The sequence below is a fragment of the Cydia pomonella genome, chromosome 18 (genome assembly GCF_033807575.1).
Source record: "Cydia pomonella isolate Wapato2018A chromosome 18, ilCydPomo1, whole genome shotgun sequence".
Taxonomy (NCBI): domain Eukaryota; kingdom Metazoa; phylum Arthropoda; class Insecta; order Lepidoptera; family Tortricidae; genus Cydia; species Cydia pomonella.
Window position 1 is genome coordinate 15524158 of NC_084720.1, and position 15186 is coordinate 15539343.

A 15186-nucleotide genomic window follows, 5' to 3' on the forward strand; every position below is an offset into this window, starting at 1 on the left:
CTATATGTATAGTGATTTTGGTATTTTTCATAGTATCCCTGTCATTTTTCCTACGCTGCACTCTTCTTCTACGGACTAATACTTAATTCATCCACAGTAGGACGTAGTTCGATGCTAATAATTTCGTTACATATTGAATTATTTAATTTTTCGTTTCTACTTCCGTTATGATTTATTTTATGAATTTCGTCATTTCTAATGCTTTCCTTATTTCTAAATAAGTACTTACACAATCTCACGAATATATGCCTCCTCGTTATCCTGATACGAAATATATATATGTATGTTGGAGAATTCACGTACAGTTGTACACATATAATGCCATCAATACATTTTGAAAGAATGGAGTAGCAATAAAAACGATAAATTTTAATAATTACTGCCCCAAGTATAGACAATGTACTCTCTATAAATGAGACAACTTCGTTCCATCCTCCTTCTGGGGCTGGCTCTCCGTTAAAAATTTGTTGGTTTTTTGTAAAAAGTGAACTGTACCCCTAGTGTAAATAAATTCGATTTCCAAACGTGACGTACGCGTTTGCGTTTAGTCTCATTTTGTATTGGATTTCGAAAGAGCGCGCCAAGCGGGACGTTTTGGAACCTCAAAATCCTATACAAAATGAGACTTAACGCAAACGCGTTCGTCACGTTATGATTTCGATCAAAGTTACACTAGGGGTACTGTACCCCTAGTGTAACTTTGATCGACATCATCAAATGAGACTTAACGCAAACGCGTTCGTCACGTTATGATTTCGATCAAAGTTACACTAGGGGTACTGTACCCCTAGTGTAACTTTGATCGACATCATAACGTGACGAACGCGTTTGCGTTAAGTCTCATTTTGTATAGGATTTTGAGTTTCCAAAACGTCCCGCTTGGAGCGCTCTTTCGAAATCCAATACAAAATGAGACTAAACGCAAACGCGTACGTCACGTTTGGAAATCGAATTTATTTACACTAGGGGTACAGTTTTCAACAATGTAACCTATGGCCACATTCACACCGTGCTCGTGGAAGTGTTACTAAAGATCGCTCCTGACATTTTTGTTTGAAGTCACGTCATGTTCACGCTTCTCTCATTCGCTGCTTCACACAACGTCTGAATGATATAAGAAGTTATCTTTAAGGCAATAAAAATAACTGTTAATAATAGCGAGTTATGTATACTTCAAATTATATTCATAATTGTATATACATAGATATTAATTACACAATAGAAATAAGGAAAACAATATCCTGACCGTTTAACCGTGACGGCAAAACGCGTCATTCACGAAGACGCATGCCTTGACTCGTAATTTAATGTTGTTAAAGGTTAAATTTGTCCAATCTCCGCGACATCGTGGATGACACGAGCTATAACTGAGGACCTACCGCGAACACCGAAGTTCGCAAACAGCGGGCATCTTTCTCTTTTACTCCAATTAAGGCGTAATTAGAGTGACAGAGAAAGATGTCCGTAATTTGCGAACTTCGGTGTTCACGGTAGACCCTCTGACCATTCGTAAACCTTATTGCAATGATATAAGATCCAACATGGTGAGTTAATAGTGTGAGTGCAATGACCGAGATCATGATGACTTTATGACTATGACGATGTGACACAATGATGTTACGTTATTTTTACGTCACATCATAGCACTGCGTCATTAGGAGGTCAAAGTCGGGAGTAGCGCGTTTGCGTTAAAGATACGTTGATAAATAAATATTACAACATTGACATATATCTAGGGACGGGCCTTACAGGTCCTAAGGACTAGTTAAGGTGCTAGTTCAGCGGTGTCACTCACGAATTCTAGCCAATCGTGCAGTCTAACGTAACTAGTTGCGACCAATCGCGCGCGTGATGCGAACTCATCAACCAATCGCGTTGTGATGGCGTTAGACTGCACGATTGGCTTGAATTCGTGTGCGTGGTGCGTGACACCGCCGTACTGGCCCCATTCTTATTGCCTATAAGGCCCCTCCTTAGATATATATGTGAATGAATTACTATAAGATCCTAACACGCGGTCATAATTTACTATTGATGGTTTGAAAGGTAAGTTATGCGGTGGTTTCATATGTCACTTCATTTGTACCGAAATTGAATTTGTACAGTCGGCTACAAAAGCTTAGGCTAGAAAACTGTCCTACAAACGCGAATGCTGGCTGACTGCGAAAAGCGAGTGATCGACAATTTACCGATTAAATAATGTTCTTGTCGATGTACTCGTGTATATAAAAAATGTGAATGTATTAATTGTTGATCGCTGAATGTAGACACCGCCGACAGATATTTTTTCTAAGACACGCGGGCAGCGAACAAAAAACTCGTAAATTGCTGTCACGTTTGCCGCCAATGGGACAGCTACTTAAATATGCAAAACGATGCTACGATATCAAATACAGCTGTCACTGTCACTTGTTATATGTTGTCTTGCAGGTAAAAAAATCAAAAGATACGAGTATTTTTAGACAATAAAACAGTTACAGTTAGACCAAGATAAGTTGGCAGCGATTTTGATAGCCCAGCCTGTGCATGTGTTAAATAAATGTCATAATTTCATAGAAGTTTGTCATTTAAAATAACACTTGTACTGTCTGGGCTCTCAAAAGCTAATTGGCCAAATAGTAACTTGTTACCATAGAAATTAGGATATATTTGGCCTCACTGGCTTACTTGTTCCAGCATATAACCATATTTTTCAGCGGACTGTACAGTGTACGCAACTTGATCTTGTACCCTAAAACATTGTGGGTTCAGATTTCATCCCGTCGGGTCAATGCGCCGAGTGCCGACCACGTTACAGCCAGCCATGTCGTGTGTAGAGTTACCAAGTAATTAATGTAACTTACAATACGCGTATCTCTTACGAGTACATTGTTGTTGTTTATATCTCTCTGAGACTGTAGGTACTGTGGCTGTGTATTGTATATACGACAGATAGTTTTCGTATATGTCGGCTCTTTATACACCCAAGAGTAAAAACGAGCCAATTTGCCATTGCTCTTATTCGTTCGTTTAGGGAGGACATCTTATTTAAATTTGCTTAAACTTATCCTTCAACATAAGAACCTTCTTACAAGGTTCTGTAAGTACCTATCTACAATTACAATGCACAGGGGGTCACTTTTGTTTTCATTGCATTTAGTCCACACGATATGACACGGCACTTAGTCATGTTATAGTTCGTGTCATCCACGATGACGCGGAGATTTGTCAAATTAACCTATCATTACATGACAATACGAGTCAAGGCACACGTCTTCGTGAATGACACGATCTATACGTCTCATACATTTTCTAAACTTACAAAGTTACAAGCCTATCTCAACAAGAACTACCGTAATAATAGTTTTTTTATGGAGTAATCATTATAGTAACGGAATCGGCGCGTTAGATGTGCAATTAGGAATTATTCACCGGAAAATTCCCATGTCCGGGATGTTAACTAGATTGATGTTGGTATAGATCAGGGGTTCCCAACTTTTTACCCTATGCGCTTAGTCGCTTACCCAACGTTATGCTAAAATTCTACGCCCCCCTCCTAAAAATGTACAGTACATAAATTAACAAATTGCCGCTTGTAAAGTTTTATAAGGGAGTAAATCTGGAGCCGCTCGCTGCGATTTCCTTAGAATCACTCTACGCCCACAAGTGGGGCGCGCCTCACTGGTTGGGAAACTTGGGAAACCATGGTACTTATAGATTAAATAATGACATGACACACATACATAATTGTCTGTACCTCAGGTTGTTTCTGAATTGAGTAAAATGTAGTTTTTCCAACTGGATAATATTTGGGTGACATCAACAGGAAGATGCTAGTGGCAATTTCCTTAATATACTCGTAAAAAAGCGAACGATCTGGTTTATGTTGAAAGTACCTAGTATTATTTCATGGATGGTACCTATTGAATAGGTCCTATGAATTTGTATCACAATGAATAATTTGTGGCATTGAATTCGTTTAGCATAACATTTGAAAGGAGGAAAATGTTGAGGAAAAAATCAGTCGATTAAATTAAAATTTTCTTAGCCTTCTTTTTTTCTCTATATTGGCGTATTTTTAAGTGTGTGTGTGTGTGTGTTTTTAAATGTTTTATTTGAATACTCACAAAGTATATATGATCTTACGGATCGTTTCAATAACGCCAATTCTGTAGAAACGTGATATTCGACTAATGATTTTGAGTGTTTTATCGGTACGGTACCTAAAAAAATTACGGTTTTAGACATTATTCGAAATATGAGAATAAAAATTGTTGTAGAAACTCAATAGGCACATACTTGTCAACTTCTTGATGTTTTCGTCAAGCAAACTCACAGAGCGAGTGAGTGAAAGAAGGTTAATAAAGAGAGTGTATAAGGGAGAAGTAGAAGAGGGAGCTGGAAGGGGTAGACCTCGGCGGACTTTCTCTGATCAAATCGGGGAAATCCTGAAGAAAGGCCAGGTCAAGAGCACCCTAAACCGACGAGCGTGTATGAGGAATGTCATGAAAGTGAAGGAAGCGAAAGAGGTATGTCAGGATCGTAGCAGCTAGCAAGTGGAAATCGGTAGTCTCTGCCTACCCCCCCGGGAAATAGGCGTGATTATATATATGTATGTAAACTCACAGAACTGTCCGAAATCAACGCATTTCACATCTTCGTTCCCCAATGGCTCACACAGTAGTACGAGTAACCTAGTTAGGTAAACAGTGCGTCCATTCATGCAGCAAATTACGAACAGCCACTGGACGTGGACATTACTCATTCTGTTATAATACTGCATAGTGACAGTTAATAGCAATTTAGAGCAAAGCATACTTGGCATGTGTAGCAACAGCAACAGTGTGGCTGTAAGAATTTGTGCGGTCACCAGGCCATTGTTTGGAAAATCAACTGTTCTCAGCTTTCAGAAGAGCAAACGCGGTAAAGTACAGAATAAAGGTTTGTACACCGGTTGCGTGACGTGTGCGTGAACGGCTCCAAAAATTTTAGTGCACGTGCACGTCTACGCACACGCAGCCGGTGTGCTCTGGCCTTAAGTACTACATAGAAAATGATCGCGCTGCATCAGTTCCGAACCGAACCACCAAGGAATCACCTTATCCCACGGCAGCAGTTTGACTAAAGGGGTCCACTGATTACCACCGGACGATATCGGCCTGTCAGTTATTTGCAAAAGCTGACAATCGCGAATAACTGACTGGCCAATATCGTCCGGCAAACTGGTAATCAGTGAACCCCGTTAAGATAAAGATTGATCGAATCTCAGTCCGATGACTAACGCAATGTCAGAAAGTTCATAATGCCGATATATTATGTCTTGGTTAAGGTATGAAACAGACTAATTCAGGTTTATGTTCCTAAAGTTCATTAAACGATCACTTTCATTTTTTGATACGTTAATCCTTAATTTAATCGCCATGTAATTCCCCTTTGCCAATACAGGTAATTTAGAGCTGATTGAATCTTTTATGCTGCAATGCAATTTTGGGCTCGTCACATGTGTTCAAAATTTTCCTTTGCTTTTGTTTAGGATCGGCGGAAGTTTCCTTAAGGGTCAGCTTTAGTCAGTATATTTGAGCAGCGTTGTGGAAGACATGCAAAAAAATCGTGACGCTTACGACACGTCACTGCGATTCCGTATCGGCACCGTATTTTGAGCAGCGGTGTAGCCGATCCTTAAATCGTATTGTTACGATATCACTTGTGTGCCGTTTTCAAATATATGTATACTTTTTGATCAGTTGTTAAACCTCATAAACTGGCAAACAATGTATCGGCGGATATTCTAATCTAAAAGCATCACATAGATTACATAGAATAAATACTGAGTTTGTTTACGATTCCTTTATTTATTATGTCTATACTTTGTTTTTTTTTTTGCAACCTTTGCTTCCACTGCAAAATTTAATCAGCAACTATCCAAAAATAAATATTTTTCTTGCTTTGTTTTCCTTAACACGTCATAACTCATATCATATTTCAGATTATTGTGTTTTTATGTTTATAACGCTTGATTATCATTATCACACGCTTGATGGCATGAACATGTCACAATAATTAGCGCTTAATGATTGATCTTATTAGTAATTTGTTGTAATTACACTAAATATGTATTTTAATGAGATAATTCTTTTATTTAATATAAGTAAATAATGGTTGCATTTTTGATTTACTTTTATAGTCCACACGTATCTGGAGTCCCAGAGATAATACCTAGCTAGATCGAATTTTTGCCCCCGAAAACCCCCATATAGCTTGATCCCCGAAATATATATAAACAAGAATTGCTCGTTTAAAGGTATAAGATAAGATGAAGAAACAACGTTTTATGTTTTTGAAAATAACTATCTATCTGACGATTGCAGCCGACTTGTAACACAACTTATATTGTAATAATAAGTTCTGTTGTCTGATAAGTACACATGAAGACAAATCCATGGCAACCCGGTTTGCCAAAAGCCGGCTGCGCAACAAAATGGCCCATATCTTCATTAAATTGCACAAACTAATTGATTATCATTATTCTATTGTCTGTGACAATTCCTACATTTTCTACACCATCCCTCCATTAAACCTCATTGTCACACACTGTAATTCTATTCATACACTCAACAGTCCATTTCTCAAGCTCTTACGATCCTGTCAATAGAGTCTTATACACGCTGGACAGTCGCCATAAGATATATCGGAGCGGCTGAGGTGCTCAAAATCTGAACACGCACTCTAACGCTTTGACAATAGAGGCGTGTTCAGATATTTGTGAGCACCTTGACCGCTCCGATATATCTGATGGCGATTGTACTATTTGTATGTAACTAGGTGTGTTCTCATGAGAACATTAACTTCGCACCAGCACGCAAACACGCATCGCATCAAGTGGCTCACGTAGACATTATGCATTCATATGTACATACATATTTGCATTGTCGTCTCAGCTACACTATTTGTACATGTTTTTAAACAGCTGAGGTAAAAATAAGGCACATAACTTTCTCTGTTGAAAGTTGAGCGTAGGATGTACCAGATAGGTTTTTGTGGTCAAAATGAAGCTTGATATTTGACACTAGGAAGTCATAATGCATTGTTGCAAGATTTCTAATCCAAACAGATTTTATCATAGGATCTTTTCGATTATACTTCGTCAAATAGATACTTCATGAATTTGCAGTTTTGTTGCCCCATGCCTTATATAGCAAAGTTAGCAACCCAGAAATCAATTCGGTATTTAGTGCGGTTGGTCTGTCTGTTTTAACATTTTGTACAGAATGATCACGTGCATATCGGTCTAAAATTTACAATATTTTAAAATATAGATCCACATTTTATAAAAAAAGAATGATTTATTGAAGCCTCAATGGCACTCGATAGTAATAATGATAATGGCCAGGAAAACTAGCAAAAACAGGTCATTTATTATGTCCAGTATTTTGTAAAACCGTGCAACGTTGTGAAACATGGAAATGTTTTATGGATTATAAAAACACTCTCGAGAGACAACTGTAAAAACTACTTTTTCCACGAAATTCTCGGTTAATATTAGCATTTCAAACGACCACCAATAGTTATATAAACAGGTGGTTCATTGTCTTCTGTTGAAGAGACTCCCAAATTTGTTTGATCAGATGTTTTATTGTACTCCGTCGCCATAATTTGATGCGTTTTAGGATCTATTAAAAGGTTTTATGGAGATTGCGTAACAGTGGAATGACATCAAATTTCTTCATGCGAAAGTAGTGAAACCAGCTAGATCATTTTCTATAAACCAATTTTATAATCAAATATATTTAGAGCTAGCACGAAAAATAGAATATTAAACTAAAATAAGTGGGTACTTAACATGGAGAAATCGGTTCCGGACAGATCTCTGGCAGACAGATTTGCGTCAAATTTCCGATTTTTCCGCCAGGAAATCTGTCAAACGTGTAATGTACGTTTCTAGCCAATATGTTGATCAAACTAGACTCAGCAGGCGTTGTCTAAGTACCCTCAACACAAGCCTTAAAGAGCTTACTGTGGGACTTTATTCAGATGAGACATCAATGACGATAAAAAAGCCGAATTAGCGAATATACAGTATATTCACGCACTCCCTCAATTTCAATCGTCACGTCACAACCGTATGTTTCAACTGTACTCTCATGTATCTAAACATACACTCTAACCTATATATAAAAAATCATCTTCAGGTACTTATGAACACATTATTTGCTCTGATATATTTGACGCTGAACTGTAGCTTCATTCATATAAGTATCTACTTAATTCAGTTTGCCACACAGATGGTCCTTTGCCTTTCGACCGGTCTCCGGCCGGCTCGAAGTGTTTGACTTTTTCGTACTGACCTTTCGAGGAGTCATTGACCGGCATACGATTAGTAGCCAAAACCCTGTAGATTTGCTGATTTAAACTTATTACGCAGTCACTGAGGAAGTTGTAAATTTTAGCATCCTCTCAGCTGGCATAAGTATGTTATTTTTCTGTGTTGAAGCTTATGGTTATTTATCAATTATCATTGAATGGATTTTCCCAATTTGAGCTGGATCCTAGTTGAGAGGGTATTCAGTTCTAAGGTCTTTGACGTGGTGAAACTATTATTAGATCTATCAGGATAAAATCTTACCTTAAAGAGGATCCCAGTATTACAATTCCAAATCACAAAAAACCGCCAAAACCCAACGTCATTTCACAGATCACACGTCACTCAACGTCAATTCACTACAGAAACGTCAAACATATCACGTTCCTCAAAATTAAGCAAACTACCTGAGTGTTTGCTACCTCAGATTACGCGGTCGTAATCTGAGATTATCTTACGTAACAGAACAGGTCAACGGCCTAATTTGTTAACACTGTTGACGATGATTCATCCTTCATCGTACAGTTTTATGGTTTTGCTTGCACTTTGCTCCGGGCGATGCGACTTTGTAGAAGGTTTGATGCACGGACTTTAATGCTGGAAAATAAGTGCTATTTTACGTTGACCGATGTTGGACTGAATGTGTGAAAGGTTTGGCTTCTTGATACATACAAGTAGGTAAATTGAATTTAACTAAGACTTTTAAATGCTAGAAAAGTAAACATTGTTTTTCATCATATCATTTTAAGGCAAGAATATGTTCGTCATCAATCAATGATCTGGTTAATCGTGTTTACTTTGAGTGATATCTAATAGGTACAATGTTCTGCAACGAATCATATTTTGTTTGTTTATACTATTTTATGATAATATTATAAGTTAGTATACACATTTTAATCATAGGAATCCATTGGCGTCGCATTCGTCGATTCGTCGCATTTGTATAAAATCAGTAACCCATAACAATCTTTAATGCGATTATTTAAACTTTCCTGTTTGAACATTCACTGGAGCGAGTATAACCAATCAACAGCCACGGTGTTTCGTGATAAGTGTGCGCGTGTAATTTAATTATCGGCGAGATTGTTTCTTTTGTTGACTGACCATTTGTAAACCTTATTGCAAAGATATAAAGCCCACCGAAGGTATGTTGATATTGTTTCTTTTTTACAGTCTGTTGGAAAAGTAACTGACCTATTGATACACCTTTGAGACGTTCTCTGTACAAAGTGCATTTACTTCAATTTTACGTAGCTTTGCATCCTTTTAAATACTGTGTAGACTTCAACGTGTGCAGTCGGAGACCGTTTTGATATCCATTGACGTAAAAAGTTAATTCACTCGAGGCCGCTTAATACTTTATGCTATTTCAAAGGAGTATCTCACTGCTTCTCCTCTTCTAAGTGTGCTACACTTGCTTACATTCGTTTGACAAATATGCCGTCAACGGCATGTGTGATAAATTACGGCATTAAATGCATGTTGCTATATCACAAAGACGCTTACTCTAATATATCCTTATCCATGAACGCTATTATAGTGTCCATCAAGCCCAATCATCAGGTTTGTTTATACATATTTATTGCAGTAATGGATACACAGGTTGGTTCAAAACCACTATCGATTTCTAATTGCATTTACTCTAGAGAAAGTGCTATACCTTTCAGTTCTATTATTGTCTAGAGTAGTTCAATTATACAACTAAATTACACTTACAAAATAAACGTAACATATGTAATTACAAAACCTGGTGTAACATCCCTCGAACATACTTAAATTTTAAAGTTTGTTGCTCTTTATTTTAACGTAAAAAATCATGAACCGCACCCAAGCATAATTTTTTTTCCATCTTATCCCACATTTGTTTGTAAAGGCGGCTGTAACTCGATAATGCCAGTCATAAAGCGAATGTTTATTTGTAAGATCAATAGCAAAGGGCTCTTCCTATAAATAACTAGGGATATGTAAATGTAGACGTCGCTTGTGAAATTTTTACGGAAGTTTACTTGGGATGACTTTGAAGCCGTAATTGGTGAATGGTGATCTAGTTTCGTATCTATCAATATGATTTTTCTTTGATCAATTAAATTTGATGTATCCAGCTGTCTGGAGTTTGAAATAGTACTTCCTAATTGGTCCTATTGTCATCAAGTAAGGTTGCATTTCTCTTGGAAAACGATATTTTGACGTAGAACTGCTGTTGAAGATCATAAAAATGTGAAATTGTATGTGTTCAAATCTTATTGATACATGGACCTTGGAAAATACTGTATAATTTTAGTAAAGTCTTCCGAAATTTATTTTTTAGTATAGTCCTTTATCTTAATCTCATCCTGCTATTTAGATAAATATCCCCTTTCAGATCAATCTCATTAACCACATCATTAAAATTAGAATATACGATCTATTGTGCCAGTTCAAGTTTTTTACTCCTTGCTCCCTTTTCGGTACCTGCTGTTTTTTGTCCATCTCTATGTTTGTAGAAGGAACAGACCGTGAAACAATAGTTAATTTTGTCTATGGGGTTGCGTCCGTCGGTCCAATTTAAATTCCATCTTGACGAGTATCGTATGGTTTAATAGCTTCTATAGTTTTTTCAACACCGCGACACGTAGATTGTGGGGTTTTTGATTTATAAACTGCTTTTTTTAACAGGATCATAATCAGTGTTATCGAACACACTTGGGATTGTTATAGAAATGACTTCATTTTTTACATAATGCTTGTTTTTGTGTGCAGATGACATGGTATTACATTGTAAATAGTTTTTTAAAATTACTTTTATAGTTGTCATTTCTTTTGAATTATTTTCCTCACTGCACCCACATTCCAGAATTTCTGTTTTGTCCTATGGTTGACTGGTAGAGAATGCCTTAAGGCATTAAGTCCGCCATTTGTACTTATTTTTATTGTGCAATAAAGTTTAAAATAAATAAATAAATAAATATTACGAACTTATCAGAGTATATCATTAAATATTTTGTTGTAGGTGGTCTGCAAAGTAAATTTTCTAGCGTATTATATTTTTAGCTTTAGTATTCACTAGTAATGTTTAAATATTCCATTACAGCCTTCAACAATTTACCAAAGTAATTTATTTTTTCATAAATTAATTTCAAGTCAAAAATACTTATGAACTTTGTTCTTATCTTTTTATTTATTTTTGTTACAGTTGGCTTCCTCATACTGTCGTTCTACCTGTGGGGCACCCCATACAAGCGGGGCTTCTTCTGCGACGACGAGTCCCTCAAACATCCCTACCGGGAGTCCTCCGTGACCAACCTTATGCTGTATATCGTTGGCCTATGCCTTCCAGTTGTTACGGTGAGCTAGTTTTTTAGTACTTGGACCAATTACAATTTCACAGATCAATACATCTTATACAACAAAGTCTCCCGCCGCCGTCTATCTGTCTGTATGTTCGCGATAAACTCAAAAACTACTGAACGGATTTTCATGGAGTAAGGTCCGACCGAGAACGCTTTTTGGGTTTCGGCCGAGAACGAGACCGAGACCGAGATTCAATGGCATTCGCGGCCGAGACCGAGACCGAGACCGAGAATTTATAAAATAGAAGAAAAAACACGAATTTTGCACTAAAAATGTTTCAATAGTCGAAATTCGACGATTTATCAGAAAAAAGTTATCATAATCAATTCTTAGCGCTATTAAATGACGACTAATGTTGACTAATGTTGACGACCGGTTTGGCCTAATGGGTAGTAACCCTGCCAACGAAGCTGATGGCCCCGGGTTCAAATCCTGGTAAGGGTATTTATTCGTGTGATGATCACGGATATTTGTTCCTGAGTCATGGGTGTTTCCTATGTATTTAAGTATTTATAAATATTTATATATTATATATATCGTTGTCTAAGTACCCTCAACACAAGCCTTATTGCGCTTACTGTGGGACTTAGTCAATTTGTGTAATAATGTCCTATAATATTTATTTATTTATTATTATTTATTACATAGTATTTTTGGGCTTCCGTAAAAATGAAACCCTTATAGTTTCGTCACCTCTGTCTGTTTGTCCGTATGTCATTTTACTCGAAAACTATACGATATATTTTATTACGAATTTGGAACGTAGGTGTATTATGTGAATCGCTACTTAGTACTTTAGAAAATAAAATCAAGGGGGCACTCCATACATGTAAATAAAAGTAAAAATTCAAATAAAAGTAACATGTTGCACATCATTAGATAGGTCTTTAAAAAAACAACATTGCTAAAAACGTTTTTTTGATTAAATATTTTGGAAATAATCACTTCGAAAGCCAAAAATAGTGTGTCTCCTCCCCTCTAACTTTTGAACCGGGAGAGCAACAAATCGGAAAATATTTAAATAATAAAAGCTTAATCATCTGATCTTCTGATTAAAACGACGCGACGTAAGTGCCACCAACATACTCTCTTTTGCTTGTACGGCTTTTTCAGTACGGATGTGTACAAAAAGAGGTACAATAACAATGATTAAAATGAAACAGTTCTATATTATAACCCAAAAAAGGTAATTTTTCAGCGTTACGGTCCGTTAAACTGTGACGACGCTCGTCGTTTAACTGGCCAGCCTTACTAAAAAGTTGTTCGCTGGCCACATAAGCCACATCAAATGAAAACCAACATATGACCCAACAACCATACCGCGAGTTTCGTCAAAATTGTATTGAATAACATCCGCAAAGTTCACACGAAATTATGTCTAATTTTCCACAACAGTAATCCGCCACCGGTATCGTATTGTACCTACTGCTATGCTTTTTCCCGTTAACACAAATAGATTAAGTATCAAAATATCCAGTGTCATCTTCCACTCACATCAAATTAATTTAAGTTACATTTCGATAACAATATACACTCATTTATTAACTCTTCCGCAATAACAACAATCTCAAAACGAAGAGAACCAAATGAACAAGTCATTACTTGCAACCGCGCCTGTCTGATTCCAACAGGTAGTATTTGATAAGTAATTGGCCTAAAATGTAGGTACGAAACCAATCATAATCACCAAAAAAGTCCCACCAACCGGGCGATGCAACCAACGGGTGGCTTAGAAACGGACGCTCGTGCGCGGTAAATTCAAATTCACCAATGGCTAGCTCATTGCCTAGTCTCGGTCTCGGCAGGAATCTCGGCCAATTTTGGCCGAGAACCGAGACCGAGATCTCGGCTCGATTTTTGGCCGAGAATGCCGAGACCGAGACCGAGACCGAGATCTCGGTCGGACCTTATCATGCAGTTTTCACGTATAAGTAGAGTGATTCTTGAGGAAGGTTTAGATGTATAATTTGTTAACCAGTGCGAAGCCGGGACGGGTCACTAGAAAAAGATATAAGTTAGGTAAACGAAGAAAATAAGTTTAGGTGCAGGTTGCACATTTTGAGTCCATGGACCTGCAGTCGTATTACATGAATATTTTCGACGGAAAAGCCAATCGGTATTGTAACAGACTCCGACCGCGCTAATAAACCTGTATCGGGACTCGTATTCGAGCGACAGGACGATACGAGCCTCGATGCAGTGAAGTTCATCTGATGAAAAACAAAAAATGTAATTAACACCTTATTAAAGTTAAGAAGCCGAATCGTACGGGCCCAGGAATATATTCTTTATTCTTTCACGACATTCATATCGGTCCCATGGGAAACCTTGTTCAGTACGACCATCTTAATACATTTTTGATATTTGGTATCACGATCACGACCCCAAAATCAGCCAGTGTTGGTAAACATGGAGTTGAAACTCTAGGTCCATGGGGTCCCAGTACGCACATGTTTATTGCAGAAATCACGAAGCGTCTGGTTGACGTAACTGGTTACCGAAGAGCTAGTGGCTTCCTCGCACAACAACGTATCAGCATTGCGATACAACGAGGAAATGTCGCCAGCCTCCTTGGCACAATGCCTCAAGGGCCTATTTTAGATATAAGCTAATAATTAATTTAGTTTACTATTTGTACAGTTGATGTGGTACCAGGTACCTCTATTATGTAAATAAATAATACTCAATATTAAATTAAAATACGATATCAATCGAGGACACGTAAAATATGATCCACTTTCCCGAAGTCGTTGTCCGGCTAAAAGAATGCCAAGGTGTGGATGTCAACGCCAACAACACATGTGTATTGAAGAAGACAGTATGTGCGCAAGAGTTCCATACAGTTTCGTCATTTTTCTAAGCCAGTGAACATTTTTATTCCGATCGCTTCCTGAGCATAGGCAAGTCGTCCATTTAGTCGAACAAGCCCTCCAAGTGTCAATTTCACATTATTGACTTTTGCTAAGTGACCGTTTACAACCCCTATTACATTATTTCGTTAGCGGTGGTGTAAATTAGATAACTGTGTCAATCTTTACTTCCACCTAGTGCGGTAATGTGCATCTTTAATTTGCTGTATGTATTGTATCTTTAAGCTTAGCATATTTTATTTTTATTACTGTTGATGCCCCAAATAAACGAAAATCAACAAATAAATTGCTATAGGCTTCCTTTCCATTGAAGCGGGGATTAGAAAAGACGTGCGGCATTTGACCGCATTGGTTGTGATTTTGTAATCCAGCGGAGCGGAGAAGAGAACCAAAATGGTATTGGTTGATTTCTGCACGTCTCTTTAGTGGAAATTACCTTTATCAAGGTTGTAAACGATAAAAGACGACGATCGGCTCAAAACCGTTTTAGAAATCCCGAGGGCACGTCCTACTGGTTTACCGGACTCAACTCGTCCTCGCCTCGCAATGACTGACTCGATCATTTGTAAATATACGCTCGGGGGACAACAGAATCATTATCTGTTTGCTCAACCGTTTTTCATTGTACGCCTTATCGTGTTTATATTT

The 15186-nt window shown here is 37.5% G+C and overlaps 1 protein-coding gene across 1 annotated transcript in view; it reads left to right on the forward strand.

The window, feature by feature from the left end:
- Nucleotides 1-15186, forward strand: part of LOC133527560 (putative phosphatidate phosphatase) — a 101521-nt gene that overhangs the window by 30593 nt on the left and 55742 nt on the right. The window contains exon 2 of the mRNA XM_061864616.1: nt 11511-11662. Coding sequence (XP_061720600.1) covers nt 11511-11662 — 152 coding nt within the window. The remainder of the gene's footprint in view (nt 1-11510; nt 11663-15186) is intronic.